The sequence below is a fragment of the Cydia amplana genome, chromosome 12, assembly GCF_948474715.1.
Source record: "Cydia amplana chromosome 12, ilCydAmpl1.1, whole genome shotgun sequence".
NCBI classification, from domain to species: Eukaryota; Metazoa; Arthropoda; class Insecta; order Lepidoptera; family Tortricidae; genus Cydia; species Cydia amplana.
The window spans coordinates 9,450,676-9,477,440 of NC_086080.1; the positions used below are offsets into that span (position 1 = coordinate 9,450,676).

General features: G+C 38.7%; 1 protein-coding gene across 5 annotated transcripts in view; it reads right to left on the reverse strand.

The window, feature by feature from the left end:
* The window catches only part of LOC134652974 (protein alan shepard), a 208,665-nt gene that overhangs the window by 10,327 nt on the left and 171,573 nt on the right, over window positions 1-26,765 (reverse strand). For all 5 annotated transcript variants that reach the window (XM_063508233.1, XM_063508236.1, XM_063508235.1 and 2 more), the window contains exon 2: window positions 19,330-19,542. In XM_063508233.1, coding sequence (XP_063364303.1) covers window positions 19,330-19,542 — 213 coding nt within the window. The remainder of the gene's footprint in view (window positions 1-19,329; window positions 19,543-26,765) is intronic.

Here is a 26,765-nt window from a genome sequence, read left to right on the forward strand (position 1 = left end):
CTGTTAACAAATTAACAAACTAGTTCCCTGTATATTACAATTAAGACCGCTTAGTTGAGCATCGACACGTATTTAAACCATAAAGTCGTACGTTTATCTACCTGTGCCTTAATTAAACCCGTTATCAAGTGATAGTAAGCTCAGGTAGCGGAGGAAATTCGCAACGTGTGCCTACGCGATAGCTGTGTTTTGGTACATGTGTAGTGATGTTATTTACATTTAGTTAACATATTAGAGCTATAAATTGCGTGGCGTTGACACGACGACTCGCTCCGCTTTAGGCGCAACGTTACGTTCGGTAACGATAAAACTTGTGAGTAAATTAAACTATGTAAGTACAAGTTAATTACTGTAATTTGTGGAATGCCGTAAAATTTAACAGGTAGTTTCATTCGTTTGGAATCATTTGAGTTTCCAGTTTATTCAGTATTATTCGTATGAAGTAGCACTTCTCTCTTTTTATTGAAATAAAAGCTTTGCTTTGAAATAAAAGTTCGAATAGCTCAATTTAAATATTAATAATAATTTCTTTATGAAAATAATATTCCCAAGAAATTGCTCTAAGCGACTTATTCTGACACTAGGCTATTCATTCTTTTCTGTGTAGATGTTCGAGGAATCCACTAGAGAATTCTTACTAAGTCGATATTTACTTTTCTGTCTAGCATTCACTTCTAAGAACGTCTGCGTTAAGCTTGAAATATAAATAGGTTTAGTTGAAAGCAAGAAAATAGGATAACGGAAACGTTCCGTTCGTATTAAAAATCGATTTCCAAATTCCATGCAAGGCTGTTGCATGGTTGCCTGCTTAAAATTTGAACTTTTGTGAATAATATTTCGTGTACATAATTTTATTATAGAATAAGTACCAAATGAAGATTTTTACTGCGTCTATGTTCATTTATGTTTCCTTCTAACAAAATGAACCCGTTTCCCTCTTATTACAAAACATTTATACTATTTTCCAAAGCTATAAGATTGATAAGATATTCATGTAAGCGGCTCAACCTTGTTAGCAGAATGCGGTATTTTAGCGAATTCGCTTCGTAAACCGATTGGTATCCTGTGGAGTGGAGTCCGCAGGCAATTGTGCCAATTTGTGTAAACTGCCGCAATTTCGTGTTAACGTCGCTAATGCCGTGCCGCAGAAAGGACGCGCTGTTGACTGGACAGAATAAACATATATAGCTGTGGATTTACAGAATTACCTACGAACATATGGGTAAATAATGGAACATGGACAAAATTACGAATGAATTTTACTTAAAGTACCTAATATCGATATATTTTATTATAATTTATTATAATTTATGTAATCAATCGGAACCTAATTCAATTGATCATCTAGTTATCTACATAAGCGGGCGTGGTGAAATGATAACTTAGTTATTAAAAGTTCATAAACTTTAACTATCTGTGTTAGTTTTAATTACCTACCCCAGTCCCCACTTACATATAAAATGCTGTCTACGTAATTAATACACAATCAACTGTACTATTTTGAAATGACCCTAAATAGCGCGCTTTGAGCATGAAAACAAAGTAAAAACAGAAAAAAACGCGCACAATACACCTTTAAAAATGCTTTAGCCATTTTAACATGATTGCAACGAGCATTTTTATTATAATTGCATTGTCCTTTCAAAGTTTTCATAGCTAGTTAACCTGAGCTTTATTAGGGAATATCCGTATTCCGGCGCTAGTAATATTAAAAGCACGTAAAGCGCAATAAAAACGAATCCTTCCTTTCAGTTACTTTGTTGTCCAGATGACATTGTAAAATGTAATCGACGCACTCCGCTCGCGAAGCGTCTCGTTATAACAAGTATGTATGAAGTGGCTGTAAAAGTGTGAAATGTGTGATTATTGCCTACAGGGGACGGGTTCACATTAAGTCGGTCACCTGACCAATTGGCTCAATTGTACTTTAAATTAATTAAATGTACGATTACGTACGTCTGGGTTTGGAACATACCTACTGGAACGTGAAGCACTTATACCTATAGGAGAACGGATATACCCGTGTAGGTACATATTTAAATAACTTTATTGCATTCATACTACAATTTACAATTAGCGAACTTAATGTCAAATGGTATTCTCAACCACTTCTGCCAGCCAACCATTTTATGGCCAAGCAGAGACACAAATGGTGCAAAGGGGCGTCAAAAACATAAAGAGGTATATTTATAGTGTTCGGTCTAACTAGTCGTATTTAAGATTGAAATCTATTAAGAACGTCTTTATAAAATACTCAAGACTTACGTCAATTGCAAGTGATCTGGAAATAGTAACACAAAGTTGTTGTTATGTCACCTAAGTTCACGAATTAATCAGGGGCGTTTAAAATCGTACGGACCGACATGACAAGAATGAAACCGTCTATTATCGACCTGCAACCGGCAATAACACAAAGTAGCCGGCTGTGAAGAACGTGTCCGTTTAAATGGAATACTCTCCGTCCTTGGTCCCATAATTAAATACGACAGACGGCCGCGGCCCCGCGGGACCAGTGTCGGATTTAAGTTTTGTTACGCGGAGAATTACCACTCGGTTTGGTTAACGAAAACTCCGTTCCGTAGTGTAACCGAGATTTATCGTCAGATAGTTCCGAGTACCGAGGGTAGCCATACACAAGTTTGGAAAGTCCTGACAAAATTCTGTGTTTAAGAATAAAATTTCTATCATTATTAGTTTCCTGCCCTCACAGTCGTTTACTTTGGGTTTGGTGCATACCTAAATGCCTGTCTGCCACAGGAAGTTTGATACTTTTTCGTGCGATTACTTACAGGTTCAGACAAGTAAAACGTCAGGTAATTTCGCGATCAGGTAGTTTAAATCTCAGCTATATGTCAAAAAAAGCTAAAAAGAAATATTCTAAAAACCATCGCTAAAAGTTCCTACGTTTATTTGACAATCATCCCACAGTAGACCAGGTATGTAGTACCTACAGTAAAACAGCATTTAGTCCCTCGCGTAAATTTGCCAAAATACTGGGAAAATCCTAGACGGCTGTACGGTTACTCCGAAAGTTACTTCGTTTACGATCTTTCGAGCCATTCCTTGAGGTGGTTCGCACTTTGTCGTGACACATTTTGTTGCCTGCATCATTCCGGACACGGAACTGTCAATCCGATAAGACATTGTTTCCGAAATGATTGTGTTTGCATTGCAGATAGTGGCATTTGTGCGGAGTAATAACGGAGGACCACGTGTGCCGTGGCGCAGACATTTGTGTTATTTGCAAGTAAAATGGGGGTCCCAATCAGTCTGGCTTAGTTCGACAGGTGTCGGGGGCGGGAGCGAGCTTCTTGACGACTAATCATCACGTCGCAAACACGCTCAAACTTTTGACAAAGAACCTATATTTTGCATACTTAGTACGCTCCGCGTTGTATGTTCGCGGGTAATTTAAATTCTGACGTTTTTCTCCCTCGTCCCTGCGGGTTTGGGCATAAATATTATGCGTCGACATTTTTACGGTTGTTTTTAATTTGTGAAACATAAAATCACTGAAGGTTGCTTACAAATAACGTTTCTAAGAAAACGGTTCTTGTCTGAGTTAGAGAGAACAACATTGTTAATTTGAGTCATGAGTGAAATATAATATTTCCTTAGATTAATTACGTTTTGATAATATTGATGATAAACTATGCTATGGTAGGTAGGTATGGTAGGAAAACCATTAACAAAAATTAAGCCTACAAATTTGGATGAGGGCAGCACACGACTAGTCGAGGTAGAGAATAGAGATCCCTCGTCCAATTGTAATCATGGTAATAATATAAACGGAGTCGCTTGAAATTGTATACCTACTTACTTTCATGCGATTAACCATTTATGTATAACCTTTTTGTACTTACATAGTTGGATAAACAGGAAATATCTTCGGGAAGGCTCTCGAGATAAATGGATTTTTATTTGTATCAGCGGAGGTACGGTTGCAAAGGGAAATGCAAACATCGCACCGGGCGAGTCCACTTGACAAAAAATATAAAATGGAAATTCTGAAAGGTCCCTACCGCTAGAAATAGACGTCAAAGCGATTCGGTGAATTATTTGAATACTGCTTGTTTCGTACCGTCAACAGCGCAGGTGATGCCTAATTTAAATAGAGAACGTTTGTGTTCATCGTGAATTTAATAACTTGATACTTAAGTATTTGCTTTTAAATAATGATATTTAACTGAACTCTTAGATTGCTTTTCTTGCTTTCAAATGGAATTTTAATAATGTTGTACAGGAAAATACGGAAATATAAGCAGATTAGTATATATATCTATTTTTAGACGAGATCTGATATACAACCGCGGATCTGATAACAAGCGGATACACAACCGCTCATTGTGTTATCTATAAAATAAATATCTACTCATTCATTGAGGATTCATCGATGTAAAAAAACATAAAAAAAAACGTCAGCCGTGAGCAACGCTTGAAATTACAATAATCAGCAATTTATTCCCTTCGAATTCTAATTAAACCTGTTTAAAGTTTTTATTAGATACCTACATCTAATCCATAATCGTATCCATTTTCATTTCCGCCTCGTAAGAAAGCCTACTGATTTTCAGTACGTGCTTGTTGTACAGTACGTTATTACCGCACACATACGTACATCGATGACGTCACGCGCCCCCGCCCCCGCCGCGCAACAGTTGGTCGCGGCTCGATAGCGCAGCGCGTGCGTGAACGCCACGTCACATGGTACCCACCACGCTGCCCGCTTAATTCCCACTTTTTAAGTCGTTTTGTATTATGGTACCTACTTCTGACGTCATTCGGGAAAGTTAACACTGTTAACAGTACCTTTGGGTTATCTAGTCGACGTCGCTAACAATAGGGTATGCTATTATGTTATTACTCATACTTAGTATCATATACCTACGATAATTTTGCACTTCGTCGAAAGCCGAAAGCGTACCATTTCAAACGTACCTATTGAAAATCAATTCATACCGCTGCAAAACTATGCGCATACTGTAAAAAAAACGGGCACGCGTTAGACCAACAGCTGCGCGCGGGTGAAACATTTCCAATTTAATTAACTATAGACAGTTTGCAGATGAAATTCCGGTTTTAGGGAACCACTTTGTAATAACATTCATTCAAAATCCATCTGCTATTCACGCTAAAGCTCACGGAATGAAACATAAATCCATTCAATCTATTAAAATTGAGCGCTCCATTTGTTTTATCGTCGTTTCAATCAGCGGATTCATCTGCAGTTACTATGTCTGTTTCGCTGTATAATATGCAAATATTTAGGTTCAATATTTGCAAAACCGTTACCGTTATTAGTTTTCACGATTAAAATACATACATCTTGATATCTATCTATTGTGGAGAAACCAGAGTCTCAAACGCAGCTTTTTTGACAGGTGTAACAGGTGTTGTTTTTTGATAGCAAATGCTGTGGAATGGTCGCCAAATCGCCAAAGATGTCATATGTCCACTAAGTCCACTTCATTCATATGGAACTTGCATTCATTCTAATTTAAGATCACATCAATGTACCATTCTGACAAATAAATACATTTCATTTCATTTCAACGTTGTTCTGTGGAATGGGCGCCAAATCGCCAAAGATGTCAATTTCCACTTCAACGTTGTTGCGTGAAGAATAGTAAACCATGAGATTTAACCAAGCCAGTTCTGTAAAAAGTGGCAAAAATGTCATGATACTTCTGCCAAATAAAAGTCGACTACTGCTCCTATTTCTCTACCGTTGCGATATACCTAATAGTATTGACAGTTTCTGTTTCATTGAAAATGCAGGCGTATTATATCGCTTTGATAGCACAAATAGGAAATCCCATTCAAACATTAACAGAATTAACGGAAATAATTGGATTGATACGAAATAATGGGAGGAGAATTTGGGAGCTCGCTCCTAATGGAATAGCAGAAATAATTAACTTAAGTCCGCACCTATCGCTCTATTTCTTATTGCGCAATGTTAATTGTTGCTTTGGACCTATTGTTAAACTTTGCGAGAGCGAATAAGGCCTCCGTAATTGTATTAAATCATAGCCCCCGAGGAGAGATGATACAGAACTCAGAAGGTTTGAAAACTCAGTTCAGGGTAAGAACTCGTTCTTAATCCTGTTCTTAATTCTTAATTTTGGATATAATTTGTGAGTAACAAAGTTTATATTTGATCAGACGTCGTTAATCTACGAAAGTGTTTAAAAGAGATTAATAGGGGTCATCAATTTATCGCTCGCAGCGTATTTAGAAGAAGGAAAAACATCGGTATTTAAGGGCGACAAAACAAATTGTCAGTGACAAAATACGGGCATCTGTTTTAGCCTCGTAAAATGTAGGTTCCACTCGGACACGACGTAAAGCTTCGGGTCAAGCGTTTCCAAAAAAAATCGTTTACCAGTGCACGGGCGTATTTAAATATCGGTAGCGGCCCGGCCCGCGTCACTCCCGGATTAACATAATTCAGCAAAAAAACACCCACCCTTACGGCAAAAAAACAAAAGTCGTTTTTTATTCGTGTGTGATGGACCCGAATCGCGGTCCACAATATTGGAAAAATTACGTTAGAATTCTTATGGGATGCCTTGTGGGTACGGGTACGTTAGTACGGGTGACTTGAAAAATCGTTACTCTGCACTTTTCTGAGGCTTGCTTTATCAAGTTTCACACACGATTTGGCCATTGTACCTAATATGTATTTAATGTAGGAGCAATCAAATAAAACAACAACTCGAAAAGTAAAGTAAGCATTGATAAAACGACAAACGAGTCTTCCTTCGGATTAAGATCAATGCGACGGTACACACATCCTGAAAGTAAGCATTATCTCTTCACAAAACAGTAGACGAAGCATGTATCGTCGCGTCACGACGGGCTAGGGTCCTTCAACTTCCGCCAGAGCCGAAATAAATCTAATTCTTCGGATGACAGATATCAGCAAGCCTTGTTTATTTATACTTTCACCCTGAACTATTCGGGGGTCGTGCACATGTGCCGCGGCGACCGCTCATTCAACCAAAATAAACTACGTTCTAAGTCAATAAGCTTCGTAAGACGGAAAGCTCATAATACTCGTAAACATTCCGCAAACCCGACGGAATTTTTAAGCAACAATGAATATTTGATTGACCATGATCATGAATAAAATGAAACATTTTGCTACAAATATTAGGGGCCGCCGTAATGACTCCGCTCGACATTGAGAAAGGATCTCAAAGAAAACGACCAGAGAGAAAACTCCTGAAATAAATGTGGTAATTTCATCTACAAAAAATTTCCTCGTAACGCATACATTTAAATACATCAGCATAATCTTTAAATGTAATGTGAGTGTGGAGCCAGGAGGGTTAAAGCCTGTAATACTTATATACGGGTGTTATAGTAACCGCCATAGTTTACGGTATTTGCCATGTTGATAATTTGCACTTCTTGTAGCAAAAATGAGAATTATTGTGGACCTACTATATTATTTTCATACAACATATTTGACCTCTGTCAACCATGTAAAGAATGTGTGTCATAGCCATAATCTTACTATTCATTACGTTCATACTTTATACTTTATCACTACGAAGTCACTCAAGTTCTACAAGGGTTGAGTTATGTAGCAGTAATGCACAAAGTTAGATACACTATCACACTGTTTCTCCCCTTTATTAAAGCTAATGTAGACTCATTGTAGGTTTTTATAGGTAAGTAAAGATTAATTTCATGGGTCGTTCCGTACAAGGGATAAAGTAGCACTTAACAAACAAAAAAATGGTTAGTCCCTTTTTACCAAAAAAGCGAGGTCTATTTAAGACTCGCCGCGAGAAGGGCGCGACGAATCTAACAAGCTCCAGAATTGTGACAGGGCTGACAGCTGACATATTCTCGTCATTAATCAAGCCGGCGGGAGACGCCATATTTTGATTCGTGTCTTGTCGAAGCTGCCGAGAACACGTGCCACCCTACATATCATATGACGTTTTTGTAACACATTTTTTGCACCAAATTAGTATTTAAATCTATGTAGATTACGGATCGCTCAAAGAGTTCGCAAGCGTCTAATTTGCACGTCAGTGAAATTTCTCCACAAAATTAAGGTCAGAAAAATATGACCAGAGAGCGAAACTCTGGTGCGGGTGCGGTCATTATGACGTTAAGTCGCATATATGTAGGATGTTTTTTTAAAACAACATTATAACACCTCAATAGTGGTTTTGGCCGAATACCGAATATTCGGCCCCTCTCTCGGCCGAATATTCGGCATGACATGCGAACATTTTGAGTCACAATTATTATGATAACTAATCGCTAACAAAGCTCAACGTTAGATGACGTTATTAGCTAAGATATATTTTGGTTGAACAGCATTAATGAATAGAGTCAAACAAAACAGACTCATGATAAAAATAAAATGGTTTTTAATCAACAAATGCTAAAAAGGGTCTTCGTATTTAACAACTTTCCAAGAACACATTCTAAATATACCTATATAGTTTTTGGTTATATTTATTGTGCAATTTTTCTTTTTAAGTAGGATGCAACAGATATTCGGTATTCGGCCGAATAGTATGCAACATTCGTCCGAATACCGAATAGTTGCCGAATATTCGTGGCATCTCTAATAACAACACTCTGTATTTAGCTTGACGTCATTACGTCTGTCATCGGCATATTTATTTATTTATTTATTTACATATATAAATATTTAAAAACTAAACTAAAATTAAAATAAACCTACTTAAAAAATTAAACTAATACTTACAATATTATATAAAAACTAAAATATACTAATAAAAGAAGATGAATATAAAAAGAACACCCCTTCTAAAACGTCCGCCTGCGGCATGGAGCCCATAACGCTGGCTGCGTTACCTCTCTGTATTGCCAGCGATATGCGCTGGGAGAGGTAAGCGCCAGTCCTATGGTCTCCCGAGGCGTCGACCAGCCGTGTCGACAGGTCCCCCATGAAAGTTTTCATGTCCGCCGACCAAGGACCTATTGTTTCTACTGCAAGCGCTGCAAACTCATAATCGTGCAGTAAAGATGAGTATTTGCGGCGCTTGAGTAGTTGGGCCTGGTCGGCAGCAGCGCCAGCCTGTGCCCGGGTAGCCTGGATGTGGGACTGCGCAAAGGTGTCTACGCATGTAGCGTCCCACACCAAAGGTCTACCCAGTCTCCACGGCACCAATGTGGCTCCGTCCGGTCGCTTGCCATCGTCTCTCGCCATGCCTGAGGGTTCTAAAGTAGCAGGCACAGAAACGGTAGCAAGCGACCGCCGTACCAAATCATTAATGGTGCCGTGGCGATATACGAGGGGTATTCAAAATATTCTCGGTATGAGAATGAAAACAAACAAGTACGAAAAGTTTGATATTTTTATTTTTCAATATACTCCCCCCCTATGTTCATACACTTAAAAGATCGATCAATTATTTTTTTTAATCCTGCATAAAAATATTTTTTATCTTTGGTGTAAAAATGCTCCTCCACTGCCGCCTTCAATGCTTTATCATCGGAAAATTTATTTCCACGCAGATCCTTTTTAAGATTGGGGAACAAAAAGAAGTCGCTGGGGGCTAAGTCCGGACTATACGGTGGGTGAGTAACAGTTTCAAACCCACATTCAACAATAGCTGCCTTGGCAATATGAGCAGTATGGACGGGGGCGTTGTCATGCAGAAGCATAACACCTTTGGTTAACTTTCCTCGCCTCTTTTCTTTGATTACATCCTTTAATTGACGTAGAATGTTAGCGTAGTACTGTCCTGTGATATTTACACCTTTTTCTTTATAATCGATCAGTAATACTCCTTCACAATCCCAAAATATCGTGGCCATGACCTTGCCAGCTGAAGGGATGACCTTGAACTTCTTGGGATGAGCTGAACCCTTAATGTGCCACTGCATGGACTCTTGTTTACTCTCTGGGTCATAATGATGAACCCAGGTTTCATCTCCAGTAACTATTCTTTGCAGCACCTCATCAGGATTTTCACCGCACAGGTCAATAAAATCGGAACAACAAGCTACACGCATGTCTTTTTGAAGCCGAGTCAGCATTCGCGGAACCCATCTTGCACTTACTTTTGACATATTAAGATGGTCATGGATAATATCATGTACGGTACCAATAGAGAGATTGGTTACTTGTGCTATAGATTTTACCTTCACTCGACCATCTTCCAATATAAGTTTTTCCACTTTATCAATATTTTCTTGTGAAGTAGCTACTACAGGCCGGCCAGGTCTAGGGTCGTCTTCAACACTCTCCCTTCCACGTTTAAACTCGCTTGACCACTTTTGAATGGTAGATAAAGAAGGAGCAGACTCACGGTAAACACAATCCATTTCCTCTTTTATGGTTTTTTTGATTTTTACCCTGTTTTGTCAAGAATTTTATCACGCATCGATGTTCTAATTTAGTTAACATTGTCAATTCCCACATGATGTTCATGTTTGTTCAGCAATTGCAGAAAAACAAAAGAACATCTCGGTTCGAATTATACTTTTTTTTAATGTCAATGAATAAACCTTAGCGGCCAGTAACGAAAGAAATTTTAGAAGAGGTTGTAAGATATCAATACCGAGAATATTTTGAACGCCCCTCGTAAACGGCCGGCGCTTTTGATGCAAGAGAGGCCATGTCGACCTAGCTGGTCCACGTCCTTGCCGCAAGCACAGGTGTGGGCGGAGCATATTTTGGCTCCAATTCGCAGGCAAACTGAAATTCTCAACGTGTTTTTGTCTAAAACAGTACCAATATTGCGTGACGGTAAGGCGTTCAGCCAGTGACCCGATTCGTAAGTAGAGACAGCTAATAGGCGGGCGCGATCTGAGTCGTCCGGACTATTTTCTATGAGCGACGCGTGAGTAGCTTTAAGGCCGGGGGTATCCCAGGCTCTCTGGACATGTTTAGTGGCCGGGACAGTCGCCCCCGGGCACGTGTCACACCAAGCGGTCTCAGCCTCCGCCAAGCTCGCTATCTCAGCGCCGGAAATCTGAGGGAGATTTTACCGACGAGGGACAGCGAACAGTAAGCGGAAGACAAGAAGGCAGGCAAGGCGACGCTGGTCGAGGAACGAACACCCAGGCCACCAAATCGAACAGGGAGAACCGCCTGGGTCCATGATCTAAGGTCAAAATTATCATTTAAAATTTTAGATAGAGTGGTTTGGAGACTGCTGTCAATTGATGAAAGTATGGCGGGGTATTTCCATATCGGACAGGATCGAAGTAAATACATGAATTTTGGAGTGAAAAGGCAAAAACGGATGATGTAAAGGGCCATGTGGGGATTTATTTCGAATAACAGGTTGGATGTGGAGTTAAACAGATTTCATTTGCAATTAATAACAGGGTTGACGGCTTCGTCGAAAATTGGTGAACCTAGAAGTGTAAGAGATGAATTGGAATGAACAGAAAGGTTGGGCAGGATGGCGTTAAAGCTTGTAAGTATTTCGGATTTTCTTTCTAATGGAAGGTGGTTAGGTATGAAAATTTCACATTTTTTTACATATATATTTCGGGGATCTCGGGAACGGCTCTAACGATTTATGGGGGGCGAAAAATCGATCTAGGTTTTATTTCTGGGAAAACGCACATTTTTGAGTTTTTATATGTTCCCAGATATGTACAATGACAAGTCGGCACTCTTTTCGTGAATTGTCAAATCACTTTATACAATTTACGGCTCTATACCAAACAGGTATGGTTCGTTTTTAAAGGTCGATAACATATTTGTGATTTTCCAACGTATCAGATAAATAGGCGGTCTGTCGTCCATCCGATGTATTTGCATTTACAGTGGAGATATATTTATTCCAGATGAGAGTAATCACATAATTTTGAATTTTATGAGTAATCAAATATTTTTAAGCGACCCGATCCGATATTTATGCGGATACGGACTAACGATATTTTTGCTGGTCACAAAGGATCACATATTTTTACCGAGGTAGTGTCGTCATATACTTATGCCTCCAATGGAGCATCAGATATTTTTGCACGGCTGCCCATAGTCATTTATTTATGCTGGTGAGGTGACTGTACGTTACCAGACCAGACGTTTTATCTCTGTCAAGGAAGAAGATCGGGAATGTATACAATTAAAACTTAGGTTTGTTTATTTACTAAAACCGAAGGGCTGTAGACGCGGGCTCGGCCAACAACTGTAGTTTACTGAGTAAACATTATATTAATGAAAGCTATAACATGGTAATAAAGATGTTATTACTTTGCTCCTTTCATAATACACTTTGCTTTTATAGAAAATAAACTGAATAAGTATAACAACACTATAATATCTCGGCGTCGTATTTTTAGGGTTCCGTAGCCAAATGGCAAAAAACGGAACCCTTATGGATTCGTCATGTCTGTCTGTCTGTCTGTCTGTCCGACCGTCTGTCCGTCCGTATCTGTATGTCACAGCCACTTTATCCCGAAACTATAAGAACTATGCTGTTGAAACTTGGTAAGTAGATGTATTCTGTAAACCGCATTAAGATTTTTACACAAAAATAGAAAAAAAAAACAATAAAATTTTGGGGTTCCCCATACTTAGAACTGAAACTAAAAAAAATATTTTTTCATCAAACCCATACGTGCGGGGTATCTATGGATAGGTCTTCAAAAATGATATTGAGGTTTCTAATATATTGTTTTTCTAAACTGAATAGTTTGCGCAAGAGACACTTCCAAAGTGGTAAAATGTGTGCCCCCCCCCCGTAACTTCTAAAATAAGAGAATGATAAAAGTAAAAAAAAATATATGATGTACATTACCATGCAAACTTCCACCGAAAATTGGTTTGAACGAGATCTAGTAAGTAGTTTTTTTTATACGTCATAAATCCCCTAAATACGGAACCCTTCATGGGCGAGTCCGACTCGCACTTGGCCGCTTTTTTAATCTTGATAGCATGTTGTCGTTATTTGTTATGTAGACTTGTTTGTGGTCCTCGAACATTAATTTTATGATTATGTTAAATAATTGCATAAAAAAATAATGGCGTTACTCATAACATAAACGTCTGTCAAATGTAATAAGCTTATTATAATCGTTTGTCCCTAACTGTCGTTTTGATAGATTGTGTTTGTTAGAAATATGTATTTACTTCTTATAGTGTTGTGTTGTGGTGGGCGATATTAGGGCAGGTTACCCTATTCGAGCATTGAGCAAACAATCACTATGGATATATGCAGTATACCTATGCATGCAGAAATGTTTACAAATTAAAGACGTTTTGTACCTAGCATGAAAATAGAATTATTAAAGGAGTAATTTTTCTCAAGAATAAAAAACTTGTTATAAATATTGTACTGTACCTATTGTATTTCGCTATTTAAGTACCATTTAATAGTATGTCTGTTATTGTTCGTGTGCGAAGTAGGTAGGTAGTTATATACATAGTTGCAAAAGTTAGCGATACATATATCGCTATTAGGGCTCATTTAGACGGCGCGCGAACTCGTATACGATGTTAGTTACATTGCGGACCACCGAGGTTACAACAATTCAGCCGACCGATTAAATGACACAATGTAATGAAACTCGCATGCGAGTTCTCGCACCGTCTAAATGAGCCCTTATAATAAGGCCTATTTGATATTCCACGGGGCACCGCCACTCGCGGAACTACAGGACACTCGCCCGATTCGGACGCGCTATATCGGGTAAAAACGGAACTGGACGATTTATGTTCATTCATTATTAATTAGCTTTATGTGAAAGGAAACTTGCGTACGGGGCTATTTGCTATATCGATCTAACGCATGAATAATGCATTAGGTATTTAGTCACCTCGCTGTCGGCGATGCTAAAGTTACCTACATTGTCTATAAATATGAACTACACTTTATATCTACAGTTAAAGTGTAAACACTACCTACTTAAAAGAACTGTAAAAAGGCGATATAAAAGTCTAGTTTACTTTTCTTCCTACGTGCTGAAACACTTTTAGTATCCACGTAATAAATGTTTCTCAGCAACGGCGGCAACGTATACAATCTCAGCGTCTAGTGTCTCGGAATTACACGGCGAATAAAAAACAACGTAAGGAGGAAACAGATCGCATAAGCGGAATTCTTTTTCAGAATCGGGAGTAAAAAAAAGAGTTCAGCATCGAAGGCGACCATGAGATAAATCCCGAAGGAGAGGCGTTGTAATAAAACACGTACGACGCGGCCCGCTACATTTTATTTCAAAAAGCGATAAGGGCGCGAACGCAAAGAAATTCCTTTTACGAGATTCTTGTGGAGGGGTGGAGCGATAGGTGGTAGACTGTTGGCGGAGCGGAGAGCACGCTCGGCGACATCTGGTTTGTGTTGGCGGCGCCTCGCGCGTGAACCCTCCGTGCCACCACCTATCTACACAAGCTGTATTATCCAAACCCGATAGCTATCGTCAAACCATTTAAAATGTACCCGAATACAACAAGGTGTACGATAAACACCCCTAAAAGGTACTAAAATACGCAACTCAGTTGCTACGATACCGTTTGAACAACCTTTTTCATTTATGGCATTTTGACAGGTTTTATTCTTCCACCAGATAACCGGCACGTCATCAAAATATATTGCAACTTCTAAAAAATGTGTTCATCAAAAACTGTCCGCAACGAAAGTTAATTAATAGTAATCCAACTATTTCTTGAGGTATTTTAATTTATTACTAAAACATCGACTAAGCTTTACTTTAGAGTTTAAGCCACTTAAATTTAAGTGTGAAGTTTAATTTGGTCCAATATGTATGTTTCCAAATACGAGTTCATCTCAGGCCCAGTGGGGATTAGTTCCTAAGTGCATTTAGGAGGTGAACATTGTGGTTTATTGGCTAGCGTTGCCAACGGCACTCCGTCCGTATAAAGGAGGGCAATATCGCTTGTTGTCTCGTCGCTTCGTTCTCCAACGCTCGGCACTCGCCTCTTAAATTTTGTTTATGCAACAAACACATTTTCAATCTAATCTTATTTTGTCAAATAAATTTCAGGTCAGAGTTTACGATCACGGATAACTTTATGAGTCCGGGGGCTATTTGCGAGTGTTCTTTGTGCATGTTTTAAGATAGTTTAGTCTGAAACAGGAATCTTTTTTTGTTAGAAAACTGAACTATCGTATAATGTCTTAATGCATTTTTATGAAAGTATTAACTAGGTAGTGATTGAAGTTTGTATTTTTTTTTCTGAGATTACTAGTTGCGTCGTGGTTTGTTGGTATATACCTGAATCCAACACTTTTTGGGATATAATAATAAAACCGGTTTTTGTCCTAGACTTTTTACTTTTTGGAAAATACTACTTTTGTATCTTATAGGAATGGGAAAACATTAATTTGTTTGTTAAAAATAGGTAATACAGGTTCAGGGGCTTCAGTATGCAGTTTCACGCTACGAAATTATGGAAAATAACGACGGAAACAGATGCGAAGAGTGTAAAAGTGAAGTATTCTTAAGTATATATATCGCCACGATTACAGAGACAATTTCTAAGCATCACGATTATGAAAAAGGTCTCCCTAACCTGTCTAAAACCAGTTCACATTTGATTTATCGAGCGGGATTGCTCACAAAGCCCTCGCGAGCCGCAACTACTCACGGCGCGTCGCCGTCGCTTTATTTGCACTGTGTGGTATCAAACTTGTACATTAATTAGTTTCATGCAAATCATGATCCGGTGGCACTGCTTGCGGTCGAGAAAAGCATTAATCACGTAATATTGTTTATGTAATGCATAACGAGCAAGAGCGGTCGGGGCGCAGAAATTGATGGAGTGCTGTCGACGCGCCAACTTCTCGGTTAATTATCCAGGCCGATGCTGGCTGAGGACTCATAATGCTTGCCGAGTTGAACGCTCAATAAAACCAGCCTAACAGTGATGTCAAGTTACACATGAACGCAAAGTGTATTTAGACTGGTTCGATTAGCTGGCGTTTTATCAGCAATTGGAATCCACGGACTGGAGCCACGGCCAGGCACCTCAACCGACTAACAGCACACCTAAACAGCTAGATAGGTAGTACATCTACGACATTTTATCATCCTTACTAGAGTAAAATAATATAGAATACGTTGGCAGGTATACATTACTATACATTATAATGTTAGTCCGAAACAAATAAGTCACGGTTGTTCTGGGCAAGGAAAATATACAATTAGCGGGTAACGGGTAAAATTGGTTTATAATGTTTTAGATATATACTGTTTTCCTTCCCCAAAATATTAAACCACGTCAGGCACTTTCAGCTCGTGAAGTTTCGTTTGCAGTTGCAGTTCCTAAGCGGCTTTATAAGCGGCAATCCAGGATATACTCGTACCTACAGCGAAAAGGCCTTTTGAAGAGTGGGTATTTCAACGCCAGTCGACGCTCTCCGCTTTAGCGCCAGGATCAAAAAGAATCTCAACTTCTTATGTTTGAAATACAAGTTGCAGATTCGAAAATAGAAACGGCTTAAGGGATATACTGTTGTATATTTAGAATTGCTTACTATCCGAAGTTCTCTTGCTTAAAAGCAACGCTACGGTGCAGTCGTTTGTAAATTCTTTTTAGTACTTATACTCGTAGTTTTGCTAATACTTAATTGAATTTTGCTAATTGTGATACTACCTTTATTTGGTTTAGGTATATCTTCAGGTGAATTTAGTTTCCAAACTTACATTGCAGACGGCAGCTAACTTACCTAAGCTAAAACGCAATGCACATACGCTCAGCATACACTCAAGTAAATTACTCTTCTGATTGAGTTTGTCTGTATTCAGTTGAGGTTTACGATACGGATACAATGAAATTTGTATAAAGCAACACATGCAAGTAATAGGTAATTCTCTACATTCAATAATTTACGGTTTAGACTCGCTTGTTTTTAGTCACTCGCGCGACATGTTAGTATGTCTCACAACAGTTTAAATTCAAGTAATTCTCTGATTAGAAATAATTTAACAAAATGGTAATACAAAAAGTCATAGACTTGTAGATATTTTCTCCGATTAAGTATATGTAAATTACACATTACATATTAAACTTTGTTTTATACTTTATTGCAAGAAACTATTTAGCTTAACTGTGTTTTACTCGTAATAAGGTAACATTCGGATTCAGACTGCACAGAGTTAACTGCAGCATTATTGCCGACCGCAGTGTTGTCAATCCAGGACATCGACATCACCTTTGATATTTGCTGCAGCAACGCTGCACTAGGTACTTATAATTAAATAGTGCAGACTTCATTGCAGCAAGGCACGTCAAAAAGGTCATCTTTATTGGACGTTTCCTGCAGCAATGCTGCACCACAGTACCCAGCAAACATTTTAAGTATTTTTTCCTAGGCTCGAAGAAGATTTTACCAATTTAAGTAAAAATTACGTCCTAATAGTCATCAATTAATTTACGTATTGTACACTTTTACTTCAAAGTCAAAATATAGGGACAATAAAACGTAAATTTCACTTCATAAATTCACCATGAAGTCAGGGACTTACGGGTTGAAAATAAGGCGAAATATTAGGTAAAATTTACCTTGCTTTTTCTCCCCATTTATGTCGACTCGATGTCGATTCGAGGTGCCTCATTTTGATCACCTAAATTGTGCGACCTAAAATAGGTGCCTTTCTCGGAATATTGACCAAAAATGTTTGCTGGGTAAGTATTGCAAATTGTATTGCTTATAGCAGTAACGCTGGTGCAGTCCACATCTGAATGATACCTATAAACATTGTTATGTATACTTACCTAAAAGTGAAACGCTGTAATCACTCTACGTGCCGTAAAATAGGCTCTAGCGCTCATAAAGTGCTCTCATTAGACGCCGTAAATGATGCCGCGGATAACTAGTAGTGTAGGTATAGTAAGCGCTTTGAAGTTAAAACTACATCTAACGGCAGAAATGTTTATTAGTAAGAATTGTGACGTAAACCGATGACAATTATATGATTTTAAAGTAGGTACAGTATAATGTTAATGTCAAATGCATAATATGTTAGGTTACAAAATAAATTAAGTATCATCTCGCGAAAATAAAAACATGAATTTTAAATGATGAAAATTCACGGTATTATTAATGAGCTCTTTATGTTTTTAATTTATTTAATTGTATTATACAAAAGGATAATGGTATATAAAATATCATACAAAAATAACTTAAATATATCTAAATATTAAAATATTTTAATCTAAAAGACCTCCGCGAGTTGCACCGGGTGCAAAGGTGCCCATGACACTTGCCGCGTTGCCACGTTGGATAGCGATGGCCAGCCTTTGCACCAGGTACGAACCCGCGCGAGCATCAGAGGTCCTCTCCCTAATTCTACGTCCCACCTCCCTTATTAATTAATTATACGATTGTTGATTGATTAATACATATTTACAATAGCCATAGCCTGATCCCATGAAGAAAAGCAAGGGTTCTTTAAGTAAAATTTAGTGCCAGCTACAAAGATTTAAAACATTAAATTAGGACTTTTCATTCAAACATCATCATTTAATTAGAAAGTATACTATAAAATTACCTAAATGTAATAATTTATTATCTAAAATCTAAATTAGTTGGTTCAGCAAAGTCCAGTCCAGTCCCCATTTTTTATGAATTTATCTTAGTTTCGTATATAATGTTAAAGGTCTGAAATATTGTACTGTGCTTCTATTCCACCTACATTCGGTAAGTACAAGTATTTAAATTGAAAGAATGTGTAATTTACGAGTAGAACGAGCTGATATTACTGACCTCGCTCCTTGTTTGAACTTGTGATTAATTGACGAATCGACGAATGGCTGTCGAACTGTGGGGATCTATAGACGTAGCAATTTATTGTTAGGTACCTAAAATCGATAGGGACGTTGCTATATGAATAGGCAGTTAAAATGTTGTAGCAATTATTCCATGGTAGTATTAACGCACGAAATGTTGAATAAAGCGTTGATCCTTTAATCTATAGGTTTCATATTGCCCGTGGGGAAATTATAGGTAACTGAGAATGAAAATAAATGGTGTAAATGCCTGAATGATGAATCTTCAAGAATCTCATGTCTCGTGACTGATTTAAAAGTCGAGTTGATTGGCATAAACTTCCCTGCTTTTCAGGTGAGGTTAGCACACCTGGAAGTTTTATCATAAATCTCCCAAGATAGCATAATTAGAAATAGGTGAGTAGTTCATCTCGTACCTACCTATATATCGTTCAATCCCGTTTCACAGTAGGAGAAAGAGGAAGAGTCCGCTTTTAGAATAGTTACCCAAATCGGATCGGACCATGGATCTCGAAATAATCAGTGAACATATGTACATAGAAAATAGCCCATAACCGAATACAGCTAGAAACTCCTCCCCCTTGTGGAATAGAAGCAAGTTAAAAATAAGATCAGCTTACCTGGTGCGGCGTATAAGGCTGCTGCTGTGCGTAGGGCTGCGGCTGTGGCGGCGGGTACCGGCAGGGCTGCGGGTACGCGGCGGCCCACTGCTGCGCCCCGCGGTACTGCGCGCCCGCGCTCGCCATGCGCGCCGCGCACGAGCCCGCCGCGCCTGCGCTCGCGACCGTCACTGCGCCGCCTGCGCCGTGAGCTGAACGACAACCGCCGGTGCTCTGGAATATGAAAAAAAGTCTTATTATTGATGTGTTACAATGAAACTAGTGCAAGGGTCCCAGCGTAGCGAGCTAGCGAGATTGCATTTTGATAGGTACGACTACCGGACGGATAAAATGGATGGTCAATTGACTGAATTGACTTAATATTAATATAATCATCGTCACTGATCCATCATGTTCACTTGATGTTGCGTTAAATTTTCTCTAGAAACTTACCCAGTTCACAATTAGTACGTAAGCAGTAGTTGTAGTTTCTCAAATACACTGAGAAAAGCGTGTTTTGGGATATAAAAAATCTTGGAAATCCATGGGGAAATGAAATCAATTTTCCGCTTACAATATGCAAAGGGTATGTACAATTATTTCTTGCAATTAAATAAATACCTTAGGGGCTCTTATAAGGTCTTCGTCTCGTCGTCTGTACCATACATTTTGGCAATAGCTATACTTAGGAATCTTACGAAAGAGCGATCTATAGCGTCAAGATTTTATTTTAATTACTTATACTATTAGTATCTGCTAGCAGTTTATAATTTATGAACAACTAAGGTGTATTAACACAATAACTTCATCACGAGGAGAGGTTAGAAGAGGTCCTCGCGGCGTTTAAGACAAATTAAACGCTCGCTTCGTTCACACGGAGCGGCGACTTTCACTGGAGTGCTCATTTATTTAGTTAACATACGCCGCGAATGATAGGGGCCGCTCTAAGAGAGCGAAGGCATCAAATTACAAGTCGTTGTACTCATAAAGTAAACAGTTTCTAGTACCTACAGTGCAATCTTTCTATAATTCGTTTTGAGTCTCGTTATAAAGATCCGTTAGGCCTTATGCCAAAACAAACATTAATACGGTCTTACACTTTATAAGATTGCTTATATACCGTAAAATGGGGTGAGTAGGGTCAAAACTGAAATTCAAACCTCGATCACATTTTATTTTTACATACGAAAACTGAATGGTGTATATAAAAAGTGTTCGGGACGTTTGTATTTTAGTTTTTATTTTATTTTGGGTAGTTCCATTTCATAACATTGACGATAAAGAGGAAAACCCACCTCACCCCGTAGTGCCTCGTATTTGGGGTGAGAGGGGTTTTCATACAAAGATGATTTTGGAAGATTGTTGGATCGATTTTTTTTATTATGCGTATTACTATAGCTCCATTTTAAATTGGAATACATTATTTTTGTAGCAGTAGCCTTAATATCCCTTCTCACCCCCCTCTCAAACCTTCTCTCCCCATTCATAAACCATCTCTCCCCGCGAAACCTACTCACCCCGTTTTACGGTACATCTCGAAGCGAATACAGCGACGAAGATCACAGCGAGAAGACGAATCCTTCACGAGTAGATAAAGCGACATCCCCTTCGTTTAAAGTAGTTACTTTTACCATGCGTGTCTCACTCCGCGATTTCGTCGCTTTGCTACAGGTAGCTAAAAGTACATCCGTTCCGCCCCAGTTTTGGGGAAAGCCATAAGCCGCGCGTGGCGCTGTCGCCACCTAGCGCCCCTAGCGGCCATATCTGTGCTGATCGTAACAGACGCGTTTTGTTAGAGAGTGAGTCTTCTGTACTTAGTACTATTATTTATTTTGTGCTTTTACTTAGATTTAATGTATGATCAAGTTTTCATGCAACATCTTTCTTTCATCTCAACCGCCCCCCGGAAAATGTACAAGTAAATTGCACATGCATCATATTGTTAATTTGCCCCATCAGCATTTTGTTTATATATAAAGGTTTCGTAATTAGTCAATAAGTATAGTACCTATTCATTCACAATATATTCACGTTCGCTATTCTATAAGGGTACACCTATCATGTTATAATAAATCAGTTTTATCTCAAGAAATCGTCTTTCGTGTTCCAAATTACTATCATGATATTTATCAAGTAAATGTTAGAGTTGGCAAGTACTCTAACATATGTCAATGTTGGCATAGTACGGTCTAAAGGGTCTTTATACCTTGTTGGTGATGTTAAAATTGATAGAAAAAAATTGTATTTAGTATACCAAATAAATATAAGAGCTCACGGAAGTTCAAATATGCTACCACCTAAGTTCCCGCATAAAGCCCAATTAGGGTTTGCACGACGGATCCGAAATGTATGAGAATATCCGCGGATCCGGATTCAGATCCGGATAATTTCATACATTTCGGATCCGGATTGCAAACCCTAAGCCCAATAGATGCCACTAAATCAGACACACATATATGTAATACTAGCGACCCGCCCCGCCTTTGCACGAGTTAACCAATTATACATAAACCTTCCTCTTGAATCACTAATTAAAAAATCAATCATCTATTTAAAAAAAAAACCGCATCAAAATCCGTTGCGTAGTTTTAAAGATCTAAGCATACATAGGGACAGACAGCGTGAAGCGACTTTGTTTTATACTATGTAGTGATGTATAATGCTGAGTAAAACTCTAGATATAAGAGTACAGTATAATCGTCTTACAACAGCCATTACGATAACAAACACTTGATGCACTTTTGAAACATGAAGCAACAAGCCAATGCCTTTAGAAGTACTAACACATGGTTTTGATACACTGTAGTCAGGAATCAGATATGTTCGCATGTGCTAGTACGCCTAGTTGCATCACATCCTTGACGCAGACATATTACTGTAAGTGCCGAGAGCCGTGACTAAGCGTGTCTGCACACTTTCGCAAACCTAGGCTATAGCTAACGTAAATAAGTACTACATTAGACCTTTATCTACTAAAAAGCTATCTACTCGACGTATCGTTCGTGGTATGTTATATACACATGTTAATTATGGTTCATACGAACTTATATCGCTTGTTTCACTCTCTTAAGAGGATAGTGGACAACCGCGTCTCCATACAAAGGTAGTCCCCATTTTTCTCCCTGGATATTGACTCTATTGGTTAAAATGGTACATCAAATTGCGGAAGAATATTTTCTATAATGTTAATATCCAGAGAGGAACGAGAAGCGCTGGTGGCCTAGCGGTAAGAGCGTGCGACTTACAATCCGGAGGTCGCGGGTTCGAACCCCGGCTCGTACCAATGAGTTTTTCGGAACTTATGTACGAAATATCATTTGATATTTACCAGTCGCTTTTCGGTGAAGGAAAACATCGTGAGGAAACCGGACTAATCTCAATACGGGCCTAGTTTACCCTCTGGGTTGAAAGGTCAGATGGCAGTCGCTTTCGTAAAATTAGTGCCCACGCCAATTACTGGGATTAGTTGCCAAGCGGACCCCAGGCTCCCATGAGCCGTGGCAAAATGCCGGGACAACGCGAGGAAGAAGGATCCAGAGAGGAACAACTATTGTATGAAAATGCGTCGTCCACATTCGTCTTGAAGCATAAAATGGTTACGTACATTTAGTTCCATTTGAAAGTGTTAACTTTCAGTCGTTGTAGAATGAATAACTTACAAACATCCATGTAATCTATTATACGAAGTAGGTATCCTTACTAAAACTATGGGCCCGATTCGGATTTTGAAATAGATATCTATAAGATATCTTTTAGACATTACCAAGATACGATAACGATATTTTTAGCATCTAACCTGTCAAATTTGACATTTCCGCGATTCTGGAGATACTCTTGAACGATTTCCACAAGATGTGACTTAGAGATCCAATTCACATCTAATAGATATCTACTCTATCTAACGTAAAAGTGACATTGGTTATTGGTTGCCCGAATTGAGCTGCAAAAGAGAACTAAGTTGAAATCTAAACTATAACGTATCTAGAATGGATCTAGTACGTGTCGTCTCTTGTGAATATCTTGAAGTTCGAATACGGCAGTATCTCATTTTTAATGTACGTGAGTAGGATTGACGTTTCTATTTACTACACTCAACACCCTCCTCTACACCAGGGTACATTATTTGTTCATATAAAATGTTTTCATACGAGTCGTAGGTAGGTATGCTTTGTCATAATATTTAAGATTTTGCTTCAAGCTTGTTTGACGTCAATATGAATATTTGCTCTCCGTCTTTATGTAGAGGGGTGCAAATAGGAGGGAGAGAGGAAGGCAAGGTACGGGCGGTATAGTTGGCGACTAAAACCATTCGAGCCCTTGGCTTTTAGTTAGAACAGAGCCACAGAATAAATAATAGTACTAAGTACAGAAGACTCACTCTCTAACAAAACGCGTCTGTTACGATCAGCACAGATGTGGCCGCTAGGTGGCGACAGAGCCACGCGCGGCTTATGGCTTTCCCCAAAATTGGGGCCGAACGGATGTACTTTTAGCTACCTGTAGCAAAGCGACGAAATCGCGGAGTGAGACACGCCTGACAGAGCCAAGTAAATAGTAAGACTGGTAAACTCCTCACAAAGTTGCGGGGTAGTTGCGTTAAAGATGGGTTTTAATTTTTTTAGGAGGTTTTATTTTGTATAACTTTGTAGCGTCATCTAGATAATTATCACTTAATGTCCTTAGGAACGATGTGAAACGAGGTCAACAGGCTGTACATTTGTACAATACATATCGTAATACACCTATGGCTCTGATATTTCTCTAAGTGGTGTGTGGTGGCAATGGCGTATACATAGCCGTGGGTCTTAAATTGAAATTGAATTGTGGAAAATTATTAAGTATTTTTTTTACACTATTTCGTTGTAGACTTACATTTATAAGATATTAACAGTGTTTAATGTTCACTATCTATGGTCAGGGATAGGCCGATGGGTTATGAAAATCTTCTAGTGTAAATAGGTACTTGTCATTCTGTGCGGGCGCGTCCGACGAAAATGAGATTTATAGCGGCAATAACAATGTATAATTTCACCCGGCGACCCCCATCTTCGGACTTAATTATTTGAGTCACGGAATCCGAAAAACCGACTGGGAAAGCCTCAGGGATCAGAGCTTTGTTGTCGTTTTTCTACAACGTCCATTATTCCTTTATAACCTCTTATTTTTTTGCTAGAGTAAAAAATAGATGAGTAGGTATGCGTGTAAAGCGATAAGCCGGCAATCCGCTTAGTGAGTGTGGCACTATCCTGCGAGGACTTATGGTAAAATGTAGATCCTTAACTATGACTGGTGGTCGTACAGGTTAATTCAAAGTTATTTTATAAATTCTGGACTTAATCACGTTAACTTATTTTGTTTCTTTTTCCCTGCGATCAAGAAAGTAAAACTAGGTAACTAGAGTTCCGTCTCAAAAATACCTACCTAAGTAGAATAAATAGGTATAATACAAGTTAATAAACCATTAATTATAGGGGCAAATCAATTGAATTTGTAAAAAAATGTACTTAATTAAGTTCGCTGAAGCTAAACTGAAGTAAAACCCCATTAATAATGTTTTGTTCACTTAAAGTTAACAAAGGGTTCGTAAAAGTTATTAAACCAATGTTTAAAAATAGTTGGCAGTAAAATCTCTATGGCTCATTTAAAGATTGATGACGGCTTCATTTTAACCGCCCCTCCAAAATAGTAGAAGGTTTTTCTGGCCGTATAGGGACGAGATGAGCCGTGTTTTGGGGTGCAATTTGACATTGCTTTTTGACAGCTCGTGACATCGCATCTGACATATGTAGAACGGCGAGCTCCAGTAAAACGCACAAAGCACTTTAACAACTTTTATTTGCTTGTATCAAAATTAGATAACAGACACTGTCTTAGTAACCGAACGTCTGTCCGCGTCAACGCATGCTGTCTCATTGTGTGAACCCCGCCGGCCGACGTTAGCGGACGGTTTATGAAACTATGGCGCCACTGTGACAGTATGCGTTAGCGGGGACTTGAATCCTTGCAACAATTTAACTACTAATTTGATTATTATCAACATTATTATATTACCTAATTCATGATAAACTCTAATTTAAACAAAACTTGAATAATGCAAGTAGTTCAATGTCTGGGTAACGATTAATTTAGTTATACATTATGCACAATTCTAACAATTCGGCCATCCGCAACATGTACACGTCCCGTGTACAAGAACAGTAACTTGAGCCATTGACTTAAATCGCAAAATGATTACTAATAGACTGCCTCACTTATATAAAATCGTTACCTTCACATGGCTCAAATCATTTCTATATACGCATATTAAACTAGAATAAATATTATATAAACTTATACCTGCGGTACAAGTCGTTTCTATCTTGAAACCGCGTTATACTTATCTAACCACGAAATTAGTGGCACAAGTCGCTACTACCTTGAAACCACTTCAATCATGGCGCAGTCCAAGTCGCTTCTACCTTGAGCCTGCCCCTACTGACTCTATACAAAACTTATAAATGCGGTACAAGTCGCTTCTACCTTGAAACCGCAACACACTTAATTAACCATGAAATTAGTGGTACAAGTCGCTACTACCTTGAAACCACCTCAATCATAGCGCAGATCAAGTCGCTTCTATCTTGAGCCTGCCACACATCTTACAATTAATAACAGTTCAAGTCGCTTCTACCTTGAGCCTGCCACATATGATATAACTAATGACAGTTCAAGTCGCTTCTACCTTGAGCCTGTCAGTCTTTTAACTGACAATATTTACATAATCATCTCATAATAGTCTCTTTAACTGACAATATTTAAATATTTCAAAACAAAACAAATTATTGGCTAATCACTCATGACACAGCCTCTCCTTCGTCACTACTAGGGGAGGAATCGTTATTTGCTCTGTCAAAACTGAGCCATGCCTTCATTTTATCTACAGAAACTACAGCGCAATATTTTCGGTTCGACTTCTTTGTTAAAGGCGTATCTTCTACCTGATACCGATCATTATCTAAGACCGCGGTGACACGATATGGCCCTTGATACTTAGGTACAAGTTTTCTACTCTGACCAGTAGACGGGATTTCCCTTTTAATGCTCACTAAATCACCAATTTTGAATGTTAACGGTGTACTAGCTTTTTTATCATATGCTTGTTTTTGTTTCTCCTGATACTCTGTAATATGTTTGTTAATCGTTTCTCGGATCTCGTCAACCGTACTGCTACAATCTATATGTTCATTATCTAAATAGGCCTTGATCCTACCTTCTGAACTACCTGTTAAAGATGTGCCAAATAAAGCTTGTGCTGGAGTTGTACCTATCCCTTTGTTTAAGGTGTTATTTAAACCCCATTGTACGTCAGGTACGCTTAAATCCCATTTACGCTCGTCCTGACCTAGACATTTGGCTGTGAGTGCATCAAGTAACGTCCGGTTGTATCTCTCAACCTGTCCGTTCGCTCTTGGTGTAGC